At 43.1% G+C, this 20,935-nt stretch overlaps 2 protein-coding genes across 7 annotated transcripts in view; one reads left to right on the top strand and one right to left on the bottom strand.

Annotated features, from left to right (window-relative positions):
• nxnl1 (nucleoredoxin like 1) overlaps positions 1-20,935 on the bottom strand; it is a 106,680-nt gene that overhangs the window by 67,925 nt on the left and 17,820 nt on the right. The window contains exon 3 of one of the 6 annotated variants that reach the window (XR_010016391.1): positions 6,149-6,243. The exons of 4 other annotated variants lie outside the window; for them this stretch is intronic. The gene's annotated coding sequence lies outside the window, so the exon portion shown is untranslated. Of the gene's footprint in view, positions 1-6,148; positions 6,248-20,935 lie in introns of all 6 variants that reach the window. One more of the 6 variants, XR_010016390.1, reaches the window with a different exon arrangement.
• Positions 11,872-20,935, top strand: part of LOC134339402 (very-long-chain enoyl-CoA reductase) — an 86,193-nt gene continuing 77,129 nt past the window's right edge. Inside the window, exon 1 of the mRNA XM_063035865.1 lies at positions 11,872-11,975. Coding sequence (XP_062891935.1) covers positions 11,961-11,975 — 15 coding nt within the window. The 5' untranslated portion in view covers positions 11,872-11,960. The remainder of the gene's footprint in view (positions 11,976-20,935) is intronic.

The following is a 20,935-nucleotide window of genomic DNA, read 5'->3' on the forward strand; positions in this document are numbered from 1 at the left end:
ACTTTGCATTTTCTTTCTTTACCACAGACTCAGCCTGCAAATTAACCTTCTGGGGATCTTGCACAAGGACCCCTAAGTCCCTCTGCACCTCTGATGTTTGAACTTTCTCCCCATTTAGAGAATAGTCTGCACTATTGTTCCTTTTATTAAAATGCATTATCATGCATTTCCAAACACTGTATTCCATCTGCAACCTTTTTGCCAATTCTTCCAATTTGTCTAAGTCCTGCTACAATTGTACTGCTTCCTCAGCACTACCTACCCCTCCACCTATCTTTGTATCATCCACAAACTTTCTCACAAAGCCATCAATTGCATTATCCAAATCACTGACAAACAATGTGTAAAGCAGCAGTCCCAATACTGACCCCTGAGGAATACCACTAATCACGGGCAGCCAACCAGAAAAGGCCTCCTTTTATTCCCACTGGCTGCCTCCTGCCTGTCAGCCATTCAACCATCCATTCTAGTATCTTTCCTGTAACGCAATAGGATTTTATCTTGTTAAGCAGCCTCATGTGTGGAACCTTATCAAATGCCTTCTGAAAATCCTAGTAAATGACATCCACTGCCCCTCCTTTGTCCATCCTGCTTGTTACTTCCTCGAAGAACTCAAACAGGTTTGTCAGGCAAGATTTCCCTCTACAGAAATCATGCTGACTTTGACTTATTTTATCCTTAGTCTCCAAGTACCCTGAAACCTCATCCTTAATAAGAGACGCCAGCTGTTTCCCAGCCACAGAGGTCAGGCCAACTGGACGATAATCTCCTTTCTTTTGCCTTCCTCCCTTCTTAATGAGTGGAGTGACATTTGCAATCTTCCAGTCCTCCAGAATCATGCCAGAATCAAGTGATTCCTGAAAGATCATGACCAACGCATCCACTATCTCTTCAGCAACCTCTCTCGGGACTCTGGGATGTAGTCCATCTGGTCCAGGTGACATATCTACCTTAAGACCTTTGAGTTTGCCTAGCACATTTTCCTTTGTAATAGCAATGGCACTCACTCCTGCTCCCTGACACTCACAGACCTCTGGTACACTGCTAGTGTCTTCCTCAGTGAAGACAGATGCAAAGTACCCGTTAAGTTCATCTGCCATTTCTTTGTCCCCATTACTACCTTACCAGCATCATTTTCTAGTGGTCCAATATCAATGTTCACCTCCCTTTTATGCTTTATTTAACTGAATAAGCTTTTGGTATCCTGCTTTATATTATTGTCCAGTTTGCCCTTATATTTCATCTTTTTCCTTCTTATAGCTTTTTTAGTTGCCTTTTGTTGGATTTTGAAAGCTTCCCATCATCCAACTTTCCGCTGACTTTTGCAACCTTGTATGCCCTTTCCTTGGCTTTTGTGCAGTCCTTAATTTCCCTTGTCAACCACGGTTGCCTACCCCTCCCATTTGAGAACAACGTCTTCTGTAGGACATATCTAAACTGTGGCTTGTGAACTATTTCCAAAAACTTCAGCTGTCTCTGCTCTGCCGTCATCCATGCTAGTATCCTTCTCCAATCCACCTGGGTAAGCTCCTCTCTCATGCCTCTGTAGTTTCCTTTATTCCATTGCAATACTGATACATGTGAGTTGCTTCTCCCTCTCAAATTGCAGTATGAATTCAGTCATATTATGATCACTGTCTCCTAAGTGTTCCTTTACATTGAGCTCCCTAATAAGATCTGGATTATTACACAACATCCAATCTAAGATGGCTTTCCCTGAGTAGGCTCAAGCACAAGCTGCTCTAAAAGGCCATATCGTAGACATTCAACAAATTCCCCCTTGTGATCCGAGACCAACCTGATTTTTCCAATCCCCTTGCATACTGGTCCCCCATTAAAATTGTGCCATTACCCTTATTACATGTCTTTTCCAGCTCCCTTTGTAAACTCAACCCTACATCTTGGCTGCTATTTGGAGGCCTATGTATGATTCCCATAATGTTTTTTTTCCACCCTTGCAGTTTCTTAACTGCACCCACAACGATTCGACATTCTCTGACCCTATGTCACCTCTTTCTAAAGATGTAATTCCATCTCTTACCAGCAGAGCCACACCACCGCCTGTGCCTTCCTGCCTGTCCTTTCGATTCAAGTTATATCCTTTATGTTAAACTCCCAGCTTTCAGTCATGTGCCAGTGATGCCCACAACGTTATGCCCACCAATCTCTAACTACGCCGCGAGTCCGTCCACCTTATTCCAATGTGCCAGCATTGGAGACGGTCTTGAGAATGAGCCTGGGAATAGTAGGATTAATGTATGAGGAGTGTTTGATGGCTCTGGGTTGTACTCACTGGAGTTTGGAAGAATGAGAGGGGATCTCATTAGTAGTCAGGGAAAATGCCACAACACTGGTCAGTCTGGACAAACTGAAGAACTCGTTTATTGGGGCTTTTTGGGTGGAACTGAGCAATAAGAAAGGTTTGTCTGTATTAATGGGGCTATATTACAGACCACCCAACATTCTGCAGGATTTAGAGGAGCAAATTTGTAGTGAGATCGCTGACTGTTGCAAGAAACATAAGCTGGTGATACTGTAGTGGGTGATTTTAACTTTCCACATATTGACTGGACTTTTATACTGTAAAAAAAAAAAGGCTGGATGGGAAAGAGTTTGTCAGATGTGTTCAGGAAAGCCTCTTTTAGCAGTACCTAGAAGTTCCAACTAGAGAGAGTACAATACTTGCTCTCTGTCTAGGGAATGAGGCAGGCAGGCAGAAGTTGTATAGGGGATCATTTTGCATTTTGTGATCACAATGCCATTAGCTTCAAGGTAATTATGGAAAAGGATAGGTTGAGATTCTAAATTGGAGAAAGGACAATTTTGATGGTATCAGAAAGGATCTGGCAAGTGTGTATTAGTATAGCTATTTCCTGGCAAAGGTGCACTTGTTAAGGGGGAGGCCTTGAAAAGTGAAATATTGAGAGTTCAAAGTTAGTGTGTTCCTGTCAGAATAAAATGCAAGGATAACTGGTTTATGGAACCTTGGTTTTTGAGAGATATTGAGGCACTGGTTAAGAAAAAGGAGATGCAAAGTAGGTAGGAACAAATGAGGTACTTAGGGATAATAAGATGCGAGAGAACACTTGAGAAGGAAATCAGGTGGACTAAAAGAAGACATGAAGTTGATCTAGCAGACAAAATGAAGGAGAATGCTAAGGGCTTCTACAGATATATTAAAAGAAAAAGGATAGCAAGGGACAAAATTGATCCTCTGGAAGGTCAGAGTGTAATCTACGTGTGGAGCTGAAAGAGATGGGGGAGAGATTCCGGTGAGCCTGACATCAGCAGGAAAATTATTGTAAGGTATTCTAAAGGACCAGATATGAGTATTTGGAAAGACAGGGACTGATTAGGGAGACAACATAGCTTTGTGTGTGGTAAATTGTGTCCAACCAATCTTAGGGTTTAGACTTAGATTAGATTATGAGGCCACGCAGGCCTCTTTTATTGTCGTTTAGTAATGCATACATTAAGAAATTATACAATGTTCCTTCAGAATGATATCACAGAAAACAAGACAAACCAAGACTGAAAAACTGACAAATAATTATAACATATAGTTATAACAATGTTATAACTATAACATATGGTATATGTTATATTATATACTATATATAGTATAACATACTATATATGTAATAGTATATTATAATATAACATAATATATGTTATTATTATGTTAATAATAGTAACATACCAAGGGGTTAACATATGAGGAGTGTTTTGCAGCTTTGGGTTTTTAGAATGCATTTCATAAGGTTCCACACATGAGGCTGCTAAGAAGATAAAATCCTATGGTGTTACAGGAAAGATACTAGCATGGATGGTTGAATGGCTAACGGGCAGGAGGCAGCCAGTGGGAATAAAAGGGGGCCCTTTATTTGGGAATTACAAGAATCCGGGGTTGGGGGGGGATCTCATAGAAACCTACCGAATGTTGAAAGGACTAGATAAGGTGGATGTGGAGAGAATGTTTCCTTGGATGGTAGTACCCAGAACTAGAAGGCACAGCCTCAAAATTGAGGGGTGACCTTTTAGTACAGGGATGAGGAGGAATTGAGTGTTTCAGCTATGAGGGGAGATTGAAGAGGCTAAGTTTGTTTTCCTTGTAGAGAAATATGAGCTGGGAGAGGCGGGACCTTATTGAGTTAAACAAAATTATGAGTTGCATCAACAGATTAGATGATGAGAAACTTTTCACCATTGCAGGGGTGTCAAGAAGGAGAGGACTAGAGGAGCAAGAAATTTTGATAGGATCTAGGTAAGAACTTTTTTCACCCATACGATGGTTGGAATCTGGAAGTCACTGCTTAAGAGGACGATGAAGACTGGTACTCTCTTATTTAGGAAATATCCTGCTGAGCCAAGACACAGAAAGCCACAGATCTGGTGTAAATTAGATCAGTGTAAATGGTTAGCATGGACATGGTTGACTGAAGGTCATGTTTCTCTGCTGTCTGACTCTGTGACTTTAGTCAAAAGGTACAAATTCCAAGACTAGATCATTTCCAGCCAAGAGTTTTTGAAGAAGCAGGTGAGAACATTCTATGTATAAATTCCCAAGCTTTAGGGACTCTTTTTTGGATTAGAATTTCACACAAAGTCACACTGGTATTTAGGAAATTGGGGAATTATAGATCTGTAGGTCTATCATTTGTTCTGTACACATGCCTAGAGATTTTGATGAGAAACTGACATTGAATGCTTCAAAAATGTTCGTTGGACCAAGGAGAGTGTGGACTTTTAAAGGATAGGTTACTTCGACAAGACTGATTCATTATTAAGGTAGTGGACAGGCAACTGCTTATGGATGCTATTTAGATTAATTTCCAGAACGCAATTGATATTGATAATTGAGATTGCAGCTAAATTTAAAGCTCATAGAATTGAAGGAAAAATATTGACAGGTAGACACTACAAGTAGTGGTGTTAATTGGTCTATTTTAGAGTTTTTTCCTGCGATTTATGACCTGGAAATGAGATTGCAGAATATTAGTCAGTGGGTTGCTTGACCTGGCCTTAAAGTTGAATAAGCACGTGGCTTGATGGTGGGTTGTTACCACCTTGGACACTGGAGAGTGATGAGAGTGGTGGACTGTTGCTGTTGAGCAATGTCCAGGTCTCAGTAGGAAGGTCACAATGGCTTGGAAGCCATGACCAAGGGTGGAGCCTTGAGTCTCAGAGAGAGGAGCAATAGTTTTGGGTGTTGCCTCCTGCTCTTGTGTAGCCCCCCCCCCCAGCTACCCTCAGGGTCGCTTGGCTCGCTGTCGTCTAGGGAAACAGCCCTCGGCCCTGCCAAACTGGGTAATTAGTTTGTGTGGATGCTGTGTGATGTACCCCACCCCGCCCAAATAACAGACAATATACCAGATACGATTAAATGATTTACAGTTTATAGATATTACTGGAACTATATAATTAATAGAGAATAAAATATAAAAGGAAAATAAAAGGCGCCACACTTATCAAAGTTCAATCTCTTCGTGCACAAAACAGTTGGAGCTCGGGACCCTTCTTCTTCACCCTGCGACCCCTCGGACCACCTCAACCGGCGGCCTGGGACCAACAACGGTGGTCGACCAGACGCTCCACATGAGTCTGTCTCTGTCTCCTCGCCGAACGCCCTCCTCGGGGTCCGACCCCTTTAGCGGACATCACAGCACCTGGTCCATCCTCTTTCTCGCTCTCCCGCCTTCCCCCCCCAAAACCCCGCGCATACAAATCTTCCAGATACACCAAAATCATAACAACTATCCCAAATGGTTAATAGCAGCCTGCTATCTGTATTAACCCAAGCAAATGTCCAGCTAGAGACTTCCTCAGCATTTAACATAACAAAGAAACATTCCCGATTATAACATAACAAAGAAGCCATTTTAATTAGCCTCCGCAGTAACATAAAAGACGAAACCCCCTTACACTTATATGGCAGCAATGTGTTTATAGTCATGTTAACCTGCGAGGATTAGAGTTCATTCATTTAAGCACAGGTCGTATCATTTTATAATTAGGACCTGTACCTGATTGTTAAAGACAAAACTTCATCCTTGTTTCTATCAGTAAAGTTATGTACGTATTTCCCAGTGTCATCTTTTTCTAGCATTTATAATGCATTTACAAAACCTTTTACAAGCAACAGCATTACCTGATTCTCCATCCCAGAGGGCTGTGGATTCTCAGTCATGGGGTGTATTCAAGGATCAGATGGCTGAAGTGTTTGTCATTACAAGTTCGAGAGGACTGGCTGGAAAATGTTAGAGAGGGGTATGAACCATGATCTTACTGAATGGATGAGCATGCTGAGAGTCTATGGCTTTCTTCTGCTTCCATACATGTACACTCACGCTATTATATGCATTAATTTTTGTACTCTATTTATATTATCTAAGGCCACTGGCTTGATTCCTCTTTACAAACTGTTTTCTGGCCAACAAGCTACAAGTTTTCAGAATCCAGTTTATTATGTCATGAAATTTGTTGTGTGGCCGTACTACAATGCAAGAGATAAAAAAAATGAGTTTGTTACAATAAATAGTGTTAAACATGAATTTATAGTAGCACTGTCTGAAATGAGACAAGTCTTTGTAGCTTTAGTGTCTTACATGAGTCAATGTATTTCATCTCATATCTTGGCCGTTTCTATGACTTTTGCATAGACTTAGCTGACGAAAATTTCATGCATGCTTTTTGATCCTGAAATTACATTTTTAACGCTCTCTTAACTGGCCTCTTTCTTCCATTGACATGGCTTCAAGTCTAATCTTTGGCAACACATTTGCTCATCTGCACTAATAGCACTCAATGGCAAGTTATTTTGTTTTAAAGCTTTTGTAGCACCTACAACAAGAGGCCATTCAACCCATCATGTCTGTGTCTGTTAAAAAGGAGCTATGCAGACTGATCCTACATTCCAGCACCGTGTGCAGGTCATAGATACTCAAGTACACATCTAAATACTGTTTTACTTTTTCAATATTTTTATTGATTTTGATTTCTTTCTATATAGAAGAATACAGAGTTCAGGAGAATACATATTATAAAACAAAAGACAAAATATAATACTACCAGATACAGTATATTGAATCACATTAACAAACTCCTTACTCTATATTCATATGGATTAGATTAGTTTGTATATTTAACAACTTAATTAAGAGAAAAAAGATCTACACCCACTACCAAAGCCGAAGCTGTTTGGGGAAAAAAAAAGAAAAAAAGAAACTAAATACTGTTTTAATATGATGAAGGGTCTCAGCCCGAAATGTTGACTGTTTACTCTGTTCCTTGGATACTGCCTGGCCTGCTGAGTTCCTCCAGCATTTTGTGGCTATCTTGACGGTTCCCGCTGCCACCACTGTTTCAGATAGTGAGCTCCAGACACTCCTGAGGAATAAAATCTTCCTCTCTAATCCTTTTACCCAATTACTTTAAGTTTATGTTATTGTGTTTTTTTTTGCCTCGAATTGTTCCTCACAGCTACAATCTCCATTTCAGAATTACAATTTTTCATTCACTTCCTCAAACACGATGATAGTCTACAGATAGTGGAAATCCAAAGAAACACACACAAAATGCTGGAGGAACTCAGCAGGCCAGGCAGCATCTATGGAAAAGAGTAAACAGCCGACATTTCGGGTTTCTGGTCTGTTTACTCTTTTTCATAGATACTGCAAAGCCTGCTGAGCTCCTCTGTCGTGTGTGTGTGTGTGTGTGTGTGTGTGTTGCTTTCCACTCAGTTCAGTGATTTAGGAGGTATTTTTCTCCTTTAATAGTGCTATATAGCAGGGGTATTATTTGGAATGTATCCTGCCTTCATCAAGTCACACAGTGGAAATACCCTTCAGCCGACTGTCCCCATTGATCACCAGCACCTATTGTAGGCTAATCATTACACCAATCTTATGTGAATCCCATTTTATTCTCCCTGCAACTCCTCCAAGATCCAACTGAAGGAGGGCAAACAATATCGATCCGTTTTAACCTGGCAATGAAAATGTCTTTGGGATGCGGAAGGAAACAGGACCGCCGGGGTCAAAGGAGAACGTGCAAACGCCACACAAACAGCACTGGAGGTCTGGATTGAACAAGGGTAACTGTGGCAGCGAGGCAGCAGCTCTACTGGTTGTGTTGCCCTGTATGTATTTTATCCTCTGTATACCTGCATCGTATAAACATTGTCCCTGTTTCTCCTGTAACATGTATACACTGGCCTGTGCTCTACTAGCCTTGTATATACGCACACTACCATGTGTATGAGAGTGTATCCTGCATAAGTATTGTCCTGTGGACACCTATGGTGTATAGGTTTGTCTGTGTTTTTTCTTTGTTCCTTAAGGTTGTCATAGTGGGCACGGTGAGAGGGAGTAGCGGTGATAAGCTCCCACTATCTATTTAAAAAAAAGTCCCAATGGCATGCATCTTAAATAGACTCTGACAAGCCTTGATGTGTGGCTTAGTTACTAAGCCTGACTGAACAATTTCAGCTGCCAGGGGAAGGGGCAAAGGTGGATTACTGATGCCTTAAAATCAATTGCCTTGGGCAGACGGGGCGTGCCGGCTGTGGTTGGCAGCTCATCTAGAAGGAAAATGCTGATCTCAAACCTCCGCTGCCTTGGGGCCATACCCACTCACAAGGAAGACTTTGGGAATACCCTAAGGAAAAATTGAGAGCTGGAGTCCCTAAAGCAGTCCAACATTGAGTTCAACACTGACAGGCAACTTATGCGATGGTGCTGGTAACTTGTGCGATGATGCTGGTTATAAAACTGTATCAGTCCATGCCATTTCTTTGGATTCACCAGCTGTGTGGAGTTGGGGAGCCTACTGCATGGACAACAGTTTGTTCTCCGTAATGTACTGTCCTGGCTTACAGAGACACAATAGAACAAAAAAATACAATTGAATCTATTAAAAACTGCGCACAAAAACAACAGAAAAACAACCAACGTACGAAAGAAGATAAGCTATGCAAATGCAATAAATAGATAGATGGGTAAATAAATAATACTGAGAACGTGTCCTTGAAAGTGAGTCCATACATTTTGCAATCAGTTCAGTGTTGAGGTGAGTGAAGTTATCCACACTAGTTCAGAAGCCTGATTGTTGAAGGGTAATTACTGTTCATGAACCGGGAAGAGCAGGATCTAGGGCTCCTGTACCTCCTTCCCGATCGCAGTTGTGAGAAGACAGCATGGCCTGGTTGTTGGGGGTCCTTGATGATGGATGCTGCTCTGCTCTCTTGTGGCAGTGCTCCTTGTGGGGGGGGGGGAGGGGCTTTTCCTGTGACAGACTGAGTTATGTCCACCACTCTTTGCCTTGTGCATTGGTGTTTCCATGCCAGACTATGATGTAACCAGTCAGGTTTTGGTGGTGTTGAGTGAGAGGCTGTTGTGGCACCACTCAACCAGATTTTCAATCTCCCACCTATATGCCAATTTGTCACCTTTGATTTGGCCGACAAAAGTGATGTTGTCAGCAAACTTAAATATGGCATTGGAGCAGTATCTAGCCTCATAGTCAAAGGAATAAAGCCAGCAGAGTGAGGGGGGGGGCGCGTGGGGAGGTCAAGCACACAGTTGTGATTGTGGAGATGTTGTTGCAAATCTGAACTGAATTTGCAAGTGAGGAAATCGAGGATCCAGTTGCAGAAGTATCAAAGCCTTGGTCTTGGAGCTTATTGATTAGTCTCGCGGGCATGATCGTGTTGACTGCTGAGTTGTAGTCAATGAAGAACGTCTGATGTATGCACCTTCACTGACCAGAAGTTTAAAGTTCAAAGTAAATTTATTATCAACATATATGTCACTATATACCACCCTGAAATTAATTTTCTTGAGGACATAATAATCTTAATGGAAGACTGCACTGAGAAGGTGAACAACCAGTGTGCAAAAATAACAAACTGCAAATACATAAAGAAAATCAATAAGTAAGCAATGAATATCAAGAACATGAGAAAGTCCATCAAAGTGAGGCCATAGATTGTGGGAACAGTTCAGTGATGTAGCAGGTGAAGTCGAGCAAAGTTATCCCGTCTGGTTCAAGAGCCTGATTAATGGTTGGGGTGTAATAACTGTTCCTGAACCTGGTGGTGTGAGTCCTGAGGCTCCTGTACCTTCTTCCTGATGGCAGCAGCGAGAAGATGGCATAAGTGGGTGGTGGGGATCCCTGGTGATGGATGCTGTTTTCCTGCCACAGTGCTCTGTGTAGATGTACTCAGTGGTGGGGAGGACTTTACCTGGATTGACTGGGCTATATCCACTACTTTTTTGCAGGATTTTCTGTTCAAGGGCATTGCTTTTTCCATAACAGGCTGTGATGCAGCCAGTCAAAACACTCTCCACCACAGAGAAGCTAAAATCTATAGAAATTTGTCGAAGTTTTAGACATCATGAAAAATCTTAGATGTCCCAGAGCCGAGTGAAGAGCCAATGAAGTGGCATCTGATGTTGACATTTTGTGATGGTAGGCAAAATCGAGTGGAATCAAGTCACTCAAGTTTAGGGGGGAGTTAAAATGCTTCATGACAACCTTTCCAGCGTTGTTGCAGGAAAGCAGCATCCATCATCAGGAACCCCCCCCCACCCCCACCACCAAGGCCACGCTGTCTTGTCACTGTTCTCACTGTTGCCATCAAAGCGTTTCATCCCAATGGATGCAAGTGCTACTGGATGATAGGGAACCTGGTGCATGTCGAGTGTGTGCATAGCCCACTGCTCTACTCTCTCTATACCTATGACTGTGTGGTTAGGCATAGCTCAAATACCATCTGTAAATTTGCTGAGGATACAACCATTGTTGGTAGAATCTCAGGTGGTGACGAGAAGGCGTACAGGAGAGAGATATGCCAACTAGTGGAGTGGTGTCACAGCCACACCTTGCGCTCAATGTCAGTAAGACGAAAGAGCTGATTGTGGACTTCCGAAAGGGTAGATGAAGGAACACATACGAATCCTCAAAGAGGGATCAGAAATGGAGAGAGTGAGCAGTTTCAAGTTCCTGGGTGTCAAGACCTTTGAGGATCTAACCTGGTCCCAACAGATTGATACAGCTATAAAGAAGGCAAGGCAGTGATTATACTTCATTAGGAGATTGAAAAGGTTTGGTATGTCAACAAAACACTCAAAGACTTCTATAGATGTACTGTGGAGAGTGAGAGCATTCTGACAGGCTGCATCACTGTCTGGGGGCGGGGGGCCTACTGCACAGAACCAAAAGAAGCTGCAGAGGGTCGTAAATTTAGTCAGCTCCATCTTGGGTACTAGCCTACAAAGTATCCAGGATATCTTCAGGGAGCAGTATCTCAGAAAGGCAGCGTCCATTATTAAGGACCTCCAGCACCCAGAGCATGCCCTTTTCTCACTGTTACCATCAGGTAGGAGGTACAGGAGCCTGAAGACACACACTCAGTGATTCAGGAACAGCTTCTTCCACCCTGCTAAACGATTCTTTGGACACTCCCTCACTTTTTAATGTACAGTATTTGTTTTTGCACGTTTTTAGAAATCTGTTCAATGTACATAATTGATTTACTTGTTTATTAATCATTATTATTTTTTTCTGCTGGATTATGTATTGCATTGAACTGCAACTAAGTTAACAAATGTCAGGACACGTGCTGGTGGTAATAAACCTGATTCTGAAGGTTGGGGTGCTGCTCCTGTTGATAGAGGCGCTAGCCAATAAATGCGCCTTCTCGCCGTTAAAATTTAGCATGTCCTGATTGGCTGCAAGGACAGGCCGTCTTCCCTATCGATTGGTCGCCTGGATGTACTTTTCCGTGGAACCTATTGGCTGAGGAGGGAAATCGGACCTTTGGACTGTGATTGGTGAATCGGGATTAAATAAGCACGGCGATTGGTCGATAGACTAGAGACGGAAGCTGTCACGTGATTGATCTGGAAGCCGAAGGTCGTTAGGTGGTTTGGAGCTTGCGGGATTGATTCGTTATCGGCGCCATGAAACATTATGAGGTGAGGTAGAGGACAGGCGTCATTCCTGTGGAAGGGCAGTTGGATGGTGACAGCGGGCGAACGTTATCGGTGTTGTGAGATGGACGTGTTATTGTAAAGCATGGTTAAAGCTGCCGCCTGAAACCTCGTTATGTCGTGTATGCGCATGCGCCATTTGTTGGGGACGTGTTTACGCATGCGTAGTTCATACTTTACCGATACTGCGCATGTGTCTTGCACACCCGAGCGATGACTGTCGAGTGCCTCATAGGGAGGGAGGGTACCCCAGAGGTCTTAATACTCATACTGTTGCTAATGGTGATTCTCATTCTACCAATAAAATTTACTTCATGGTCATTTTAAACGAACGTAAGGTTTAAGATACATCTGATAACCACGTTATGTAGTCTGCAGTCATTCAAAGGCAGCAGTTTGACCCAGCTTGTCCTGCAGGCACTGCAGTTGTCCATATTCCTGACTTGTGTACATAGTTGCAACGGGATCCGACCACCAAACACATCCTTACCTCTCCCCGCCACCCCCTGCTTTCCACAAAGATTGCTCCGTGCCCATTTGTCCCTTCCCACTGATACCCCACCTGGCACGTTTCCCTACAAGCGGCAGAAATGCTACATTACACCTGCTCATTCACTTTCTCCATTCAGGGCCCCAAACAGGCCTGAGGCAACACTTCACCTCCGAAACTGTTGGGGTCGTCTGTTGTATCCGGTGCTCCCAATGTGGCTGGGCTACATTGTTGAGACCCGAAGTAAATCGGGAGACCGTTTTTTTCGAGCACCTCTGCTCCATCTGCCAGAAGTGGAATTTCCGGGTCGCCAAACATTTTAATTCCCCTCACCATTCCCGTTCTGACATGTCAGTCGTCGGCCTCCACTTTTGTTACAATGAGGCCACTCTCAAGGTGGAGGTGCAACACCTCATGTTCTCTCGAGGTAGCCTCCAACCTGATGGCACAAATATCGGTTTCTCTTTCCAGTATTTTCCCCCTCTTCTATTCTCCTCTCTAGCCTCTTACCTCTTCTCACCTGCCTAACAACGCCACCTCGTGCCCCTCTTTCTTCCCTTTCTCCCCTTTCTCCTATGACCCATTCTTCTCTCCTATCAGATTCCTCTTTCTCCGTCCTTTACCTTCCAGTCTTCGCCCATCGCCACCTATCGAGCCCACCTTCCCCACCCTCCACTTTTTTTTTTCCTGTCTTCTCCCTTCCTTTCAAGTCATGAAGGGTCTTGGTGCAAAAGGTTGACTTTTCCATTCATTTCCATAGATGCTGAGTTTTTGTGTGTGTGTTACTATCAACAAATGCTTGATTTATAATTTTTTAAAAAGTAGTGTTGGAAGTACATGCAGTTCTGAGCTTGACTTTGAAATGACAGTTAATTACTTGGGTGAATGTCCTCTTATCTGGAACTCCTAGTTCTGACAGTAAGATGATCATAATTTACCATGTCCACTGACTCCTGCAACTAACTTTAATGTATTTTCATCTTGTTTCCATATGAAATTCATTCTGTTCTTCCAGTTTCTTTGTTGTATTGGTGTATCTTTCATACTGTTGCCTGGGATTAGAGGTCTGCTCTGGATTAAATTCAAGTCTTAACTAACTGATCACAGCCCATGCAAATCCAGTCTGAGCTCATTGTCAGGAGATTCAGTTTCGTTCAGCCCAGACATCAGAAAGGGGAAGAAATTATTTTTGCTGTGGAATGACTATTAATGGCAGAGGGGGTGGTTTGAGTATCTCGGAAACTGCTGTCCTCATAGGATTTTCACGCACAACAGCCTCTAGAGTTTACAGAGAATGGTGCGGGAAACAAAAAACCACCCAATGAGCAGTTCTGTGGGTGAAACACCTTTTTAATGAGAGAGGTCAGAAGAGAATGGCCAGACTGGTTCAAGCTGACAAGAAGGTGACAGTAACTCAGATAACTGCATGTTATAACAGTGGTGTGCAGTAGAGCATCTCTGAATGCACAACACATTGAGCCTTGAAGTGAATGGGCTACAGCAGCTGAAGACCACGAATATACACTCAATGGGAACTTTCTTAGGTACAGGAGGTAAAATGGTTACTGAGTACAGAAACAGTTTGAAAGAGAAATATGCAGCTACATCTGTAGAGAAATAACCGGGTTTGCTCCGTGGAATGGTTAAACTCACTGTTGAATCCTGAGGGTGCAATGTGTGCGGACCATGGATGCAATGTGTGCGGACCGTGGATGCAATGTGTGCGGACCGTGGGTGCAATGTGTGCGGACCGTGGGTGCAATGTGTGCGGACCGTGGGTGCAATGTGTGCGGACCATGGGTGCAATGCTATTGCTTGAGCTTACATTGAGCATTGTTTGGACAGTATAAGAAGCTGAATGTAGCTTGGTCAATGAGATGCAGCTTAATTGGGACAAGAGATTGTTGCCAAACTGTTTCTAGTTAGCATCAATAGTCCTTAGACACTACACTGTGCTCAGAGTGAGTAGTTTTTAGATGGCATCAGTTGCATGTGTTTGTGTTTTTTTAAAAAAAGTGTTTTCATCACTGATTGTTAGTGAGAAATTTGCAGCAAGACAATTCAGAACTGTTGTTCACTGTGGTTTCAAGCATTCAAGCTTGGAGATGCCAGGAACAGCCAGGAGTGAAAAATGAAACCATTTCACTAGTTCATCAAATTTGGTATTATGAAGAATTTGAAGGTATCAACAATCATCTTGAATGTTACAATGAAAATGAAGATTTGGAGGATGCAATCACCAAAAACATTCTTATTATGTTTGTTTTATCATGCACCATAATTCTTTCTGTATTTTAATTTTATCATCCTGTCACAGACCTTCTTTGTTCTCTCCTCCCCTGGCTTTCTCTCTGTCATCATTGATAACTTCTCCTCCCTCATCCAACCTTATCAAAAAGTAACATTGTTTTTTTTTGCTGTACTTTGATTTTGTACTCCAGGCAGCTGTATAATATTCAAATTTAATTTGTGGCTTGTGTAGTAGATCATTGAGGGTTCTCTGGAATTTTCTACCCTCCTGTGACTTGTGGAGGCTAGATCGTTATCGGTAATTTGAGGGCGCAGTAGGTAAAATTTTTGAAAGATCAAGGAATTTAGTGTTCTGTGGATCTGGCACAAGGGAGGAGCTGAGGCCTGAAGCATATCATCTACAATCTACAATATTGAATGGTGGGGCAGACTCGAGGGGCTGAATGGTCTGCTCCTGCTCTTATTTTCTTGTGAGAATTCGATGACATAATGTATCAACACACCAGAAATGCTCGAGGAACTTAGCAAGTTAGGCAGCATCAAAGGAGGTGAATAAATAGTCGATGTTTTGGGTTGAGACCCTTCATCAGGATTGAGAACAGAGGGAACAGAAGCCAAAATAGGAATGTGGGGTGATGGTGAGGAGTGCAAACTGGTAGATGATGGGTAAAACCATCTTGGCCTGAAACATTATTTATTCCTGTCGTGTCTTGGTTAAGATTTCTACTGCTATGCTGTAGGTACTGCTGATAGAATGTTTTGGTTTCAGCTAAAGATAAGAAGCCTTGTTGTTCAGTTTAGGAATGTTGTGTCAGCCAATCAGAATGGTGGGATCCAGAGAAGGTTCTAGAGACGGTGAAGCGGAGAGAGATTTGTTACAGACAGTGGTCTGATTTGGGGTCTTTTGGCGCGAGCTACAGGGCAGGACAGAAGGGAAAGATGCCGCAGAATGCAGTTGGAAGGAGAGTCTCTGTTGCAGGAAGGGCTTAGTGCAGCTGAATGGCCTTGAGGAAGGGCCAATACACCTGAGAGAGAGAGAGCCAGTTGTTTGAGATGGAAGTTGAGGGAAGTTGGGACTGTGGCGGGTGCAGACCGTGGGTTCGGCGCTGTGAGTAACGTTATAGCGAGCTTTTGGAGATGAGCTCCAGTGGTCAGGTGGACATTAGACTGGTCTCATTGTAATTGACCCTTTTTTCCCTTTCTTTCTTTTCTTTTTAATAACTGCTAAAGCTGAAATTAGTAAATACACTTTCTTCATAATGTTCTGCAGTGTACGGTCTGTTATTTCTTGCTGACAGATTCCCTCTGACTCTCAATACAGGAGCTCCTCAGGGCTGTGTACTGAGTACCCTCCTTTACTCCCTCTATACCCATGACTGTATCACCACCCACAGTGCCAATTTGCTAATTAAATTTGCCGATGACACTACACTGATTGGGCTTATCTCAAACAATAACGAGGTGGCCTACAGGGAGAAAGTCATCACCCTGACACAGTGGTGTCAAGAAAACAACCTCTCCCTCAATGTCGCAAAAACAAAGGAGCTGGTTGTGGATTACAGGAGGAATGGAGACGGGCTAACCCCCAATGACATCATGGATCTGGGGTTGAGAGGGCAAACAGTTTCACGTTCCTCAGCATCCACATCACCAAGGACCTCACGTGGTCGATACACACCAGCTGTGCAATGAAAAAGGCACAACAGTGCCTCTTTCACCTCAGACGGTTGAGGAAGTCCAAATCCTAAGAACTTTCTACAGGGGCACAATTGAGAGCTGACTAGCTGCATCACTGCCTGGTATGGGAAATGTACCTCCCTTAATTGCAGGACTCTGCAGAGGGTGGTGCGGACAGCCCAGCGCATCTGTAGTTGTGAACTTCCCATGATTCAGGACATTTACAAGGACAGGTGTGTTAAAAGGGTCCATAGGACCACTGGGGACCCAAGTCATCCCAACAACAATCTATTCCAGCTGCTACCATCTGGGAAACAGTACCACAGCGTAAAAGCCAGGACCAACAGGCTCCGGGACAGCTTCTTCCACCAAGCCATCAGAATGATTAACTCATGCTGATCTGAGTGTACTGTATATTACATTGTCTGTTCTATTTATTTATGATTGCACATGGCACATTTATATGGAGACATAACATAAAGATTTTTACTCCTCAGGTATGTGAAGAATGTTAGAAATAAAGTCAATTCAATTCAATTCAATTGTGTATGGGCAGTATTACATACAATTCGCTCAAATTGAGGTTTCCTTAATTGGAACATGATGTTCCTGTTTGGTTGATCCCCAAGTCATACCAATCTGAGACGTATAATGTGTATGAAGGTGCTCTTCTCACCACTGAGTCATGTGGCTGTTAGCAGAGCTAGCTAATGAGCCGAGCTGGTATATGAGCCAGTGAGAGAGTTACATTCCCCTGCATAGGTGTCACCTGACTTGCCGAGTTCCTCCAGCATTTTGTGTGTGTTGATCAAGATTTCCATCATCTGCCAAATCTCTTGTGTCTGCGATATTCTGGTCCCCTCTCAGTCCTATTGGTCATGTTAATTATTAACAGGACTCCTGTTAACATTTCCAACCAGGCATCTTCTAAGATCTGATGCTGCATATTACATCACCAGCTGTATCTATTGCTCAACCAATTTATAGTACTTCATGAGCAAAGAGAAACTCAGTGATCTGTAAGTTATGCCATTATTCAGAATGAGGATAATTCTTTGGTGACCCAAAATTTATTTTGTTACAAAACAAGAAGCCATTTTGCTCATCTAGTCCACATTAATCCTCTTACAACCAACACCACCCCCCCATCTCCCATAAGACTGGACAACAAATTTCTTCAAAAGTGTTGTTCCTCAGAATTTGTTTTTGGTTATGATAGACTGCTTGAGGCTGAACACAAATATAATTTCTGTCTACAGTTATGTAGAAATTTGGAGAAACAGGAAATTAACTTGTATTAAATATAATGTGTTTAATTGCATAACAATGCTGATGCTTTGCAATGACTCAGCTAAGCAAAAATCTTTTGATGACGATTTTCATTTGTACACCGTGTCTGAGGCTTCTTGCTTAAGTGTCCAACAATAATCATAAGAACATAAGAACTAGGAGCAGGAGTAGGCTATCCGGCCCATTGGGCTACTCTGCCATTCAATAAGATCATGACTGATCTGACCATGGACTCATCTCCACCTATCTGCCTCCTCCCCGTAACCCTTAATTCCCCTGCTATGCAAAAATCTAACCAGCCTTGTCTTAAATATGTTTACTGAGGTATCCTCCACTGCTTCATTGGGCAGAGAATTCCACAGATTCACCACTATTTGGGAAAAGCATTTCCTCCTCATCTCTGTCGTAAATTTACTCTCCTGAATCTTGAGGCTATGTCCCCTAGTTCTAATCTCACCTGCCAAAGGAAACAACTTCCTTGCCTCTATCTTATCTATTCCTTTCATAATTTTATATGTTCTATAAGATCTCCTCTCATCCTTCTGAATTCCAGCAAGTACAATCCCAGGCAACTCAATCTCTCCTCATAGTCTAATCCGCTCATCCCTGGAGTCAACCTGGTGAACCTCCTCTGCACCGCCTCCAAAGTCAGTACTTCCTTCCTCAATTAAGGAGACCAGAACTGCACGCAGTACTCCGGATGCGGCCTCACCAGTACCCTATACAGTTGCCACATAACTTCCTTGCTCTTAAATTCAATCCCTCTAGCAATGAGGCCAACATTCTGTTTGTCTTCTTGATAGCCTGCTGCACCTGCAAAACAAATTTTTGGAAGAAGCACTCCCAAGTCCTTCTGCACAGCAGCATGCTGCAATCTTTTACCATTTAAATAATAATCTTTTCCTTCCAAAGTGGATGACCTCTCATTTACCAACATTGTACTCCATCTTCCAGACCCTTGTAAAGTAAAGGCATCCGTTAGTCTTGCGAGACCATGGATCTGCCCCTGGAAAGTCTTCACTCTCCAGGGTGCAGGCCTGGGCAAGGTTGTATGGAAGACCAGCAGTTGCCCATGCTGCAAGTCTCCCCTCTCCACAACACCAATGTTGTCCAAGGGAAGGGCATTAAGACCCATACAGCTTGGCACCAGTGTCGTCGCAGAGCAATGTGTGATTAAGTGCCTTGCTCAAGGACACAACACGTTCCCTTGGCTGGGGCTTGAAATCACGACCTTCAGGTAGCTAGTCCAATGCCTTAACCACTTGGCCACATGCCCACACAAACCCTTGACCACTCACATAACCTATCTGTATCTCTCTGCAGACTCTCCGTCAACACAGTTTGCTTTTCCACTCAACTTAGTGCCATCAGCAAACTTAGATACACTACGCTCAGTCCCCTCTTCCAGATCATTAATGTATATTGTGAACAGTTGCCGGCTCAACATTGAGCCCTGCGGCATACCGCTTACCACTGATTGCCAACCAGAGAAACACCCATGTATCCCAACTCTGTGCTTTCTATTGCTGAGCCAATTCTCAACTCATGCTAATACATCACTCCCAACTCTATGCACCCTTGTCTTATGGGTAAGTCTTTTATGTGGCACCTTATCGAAAGCCTTTTGGAAATCCAAGTTAGTAATGTCTGTCTGTTCCCCTCTATTCCCTGCACCTGTTATATCCTCAAAGAACTCCAGTAAGTTTGTCAAACAGGACCTGCCTTTGCTGAATCCATGCTGCATCTGCCTGATGGATCCATTTCTTTCCAGTTCAATCGGCCATTACTGATGCATTCCAGTTGCCCTAATACCGTTTCTTCATGACTGCAATGTCCTGGTGAAACCTTTCACAATGCTCGTCACTTACTAGCACCAAGATTTGCAGGGAGAAAGTCTAAATGGGAATGCAACAAACATGAGGAGCCCAGGCTTGGTGATAGTCACCAAGTTTACACCCAAAGTAGAGCTTAAAAAGAGGAGTCACGTTCCGTCTTTGAGATTTTAAGCGTATCCTCGCCACAAGTACAACAGAAACAATCACGGCTGTTGCAACGTTGCAAGACATTTTGCTATCACAAATACTCCTGAAAATACAATTACTTTATTCCACTGGCTACACACAATCTGCTATGTGCACAGAGCAGGCGCATCAACATGATTGCAAAGTGATGCAGATGTAAACACAATGTATAGAACTGTGTGTGTGTGATGCTTTTATAGTCTTTCTAAAACCTGTCCTACCATGCAGCATCTGCCCTGCCAAAGCGTGCCACAGCATGCCTGGGTAAGATAGAAAACTTCTCAGCTTACATTGTGGGAAACATTTTAATCGACTTTAATTATGAATTGAAATAACAAATGTAGGCAATTTTTTTTTATAAATGGTGTGTGATAGGGAATTTTCATGGCGATTTTCATGATCATCAGCCCAAAATCCATCAGGTACACTCACAAGTATTCAAGAAGCAAAATCTTTGTTGTCTTGTGTGATTTATTGTCCCTTGCACATGCCCATCATCTTTTTGCAATTCACCTACAGTAAGGGGTAAGTTACCGCAGGCAGTTAGCTTCTGAGCATTTCTTTAAGATGTGAGAGAAAACCAATGCACCTGGACAACCTCATGTAGTGTTAGGTTTAGTTGCCCTTCCAAGGATAGAGAGACTCTGCAGACTCTACATAGATGATACTAAGTTCAGGATCAAATCTGAGTCCCTGAAGCTGTCAGGCAGCAGCACTAACTGCTGTTCCATTGTTGCCACACTAAGACGTTACTAATTAGATACACAGACAGGTATTTCTGGGTAATTTAGCTGCATGCAGTCCAGGTCGGTGTCACGGCAGGAGACTCGTGTGTCGTCGGGGGAGTTGGAAGATCTATGGCCAGAGACCCGAGATCTTTGGGCACAGAGCTCAAAAAAAGCAACACAACAGACTTTTAACATCGTAAACCAGTGAGTTGTTTGTTATGTCTCCCCTCTTGCTGTGAAATGGAGACACCTCTTTCTCCCTCCCTTTATTAGGGGGAGAGAGAGAGAGCCTGTGGTATGTCGAATGCCAGGTGAACGATGTAGTCTTTGGAGTACTGTAAGTCTGTGTCTTTACTGTTGCTTTGCTCGCGCTTGAGTGCTCAGTAGTGTGTGCTGATGCTTTTTTTTGCAGGTGGGGGAGGGGGTTGTTGCTTGTTGCTGCTTACGCGCGGGAGGGTGGGGAGCTGTGGGGGCTTTGGAGTTCTAACA

This window comes from Mobula hypostoma, chromosome 29 (genome assembly GCF_963921235.1).
Source record: "Mobula hypostoma chromosome 29, sMobHyp1.1, whole genome shotgun sequence".
Classification (NCBI taxonomy): Eukaryota; Metazoa; Chordata; class Chondrichthyes; order Myliobatiformes; family Myliobatidae; genus Mobula; species Mobula hypostoma.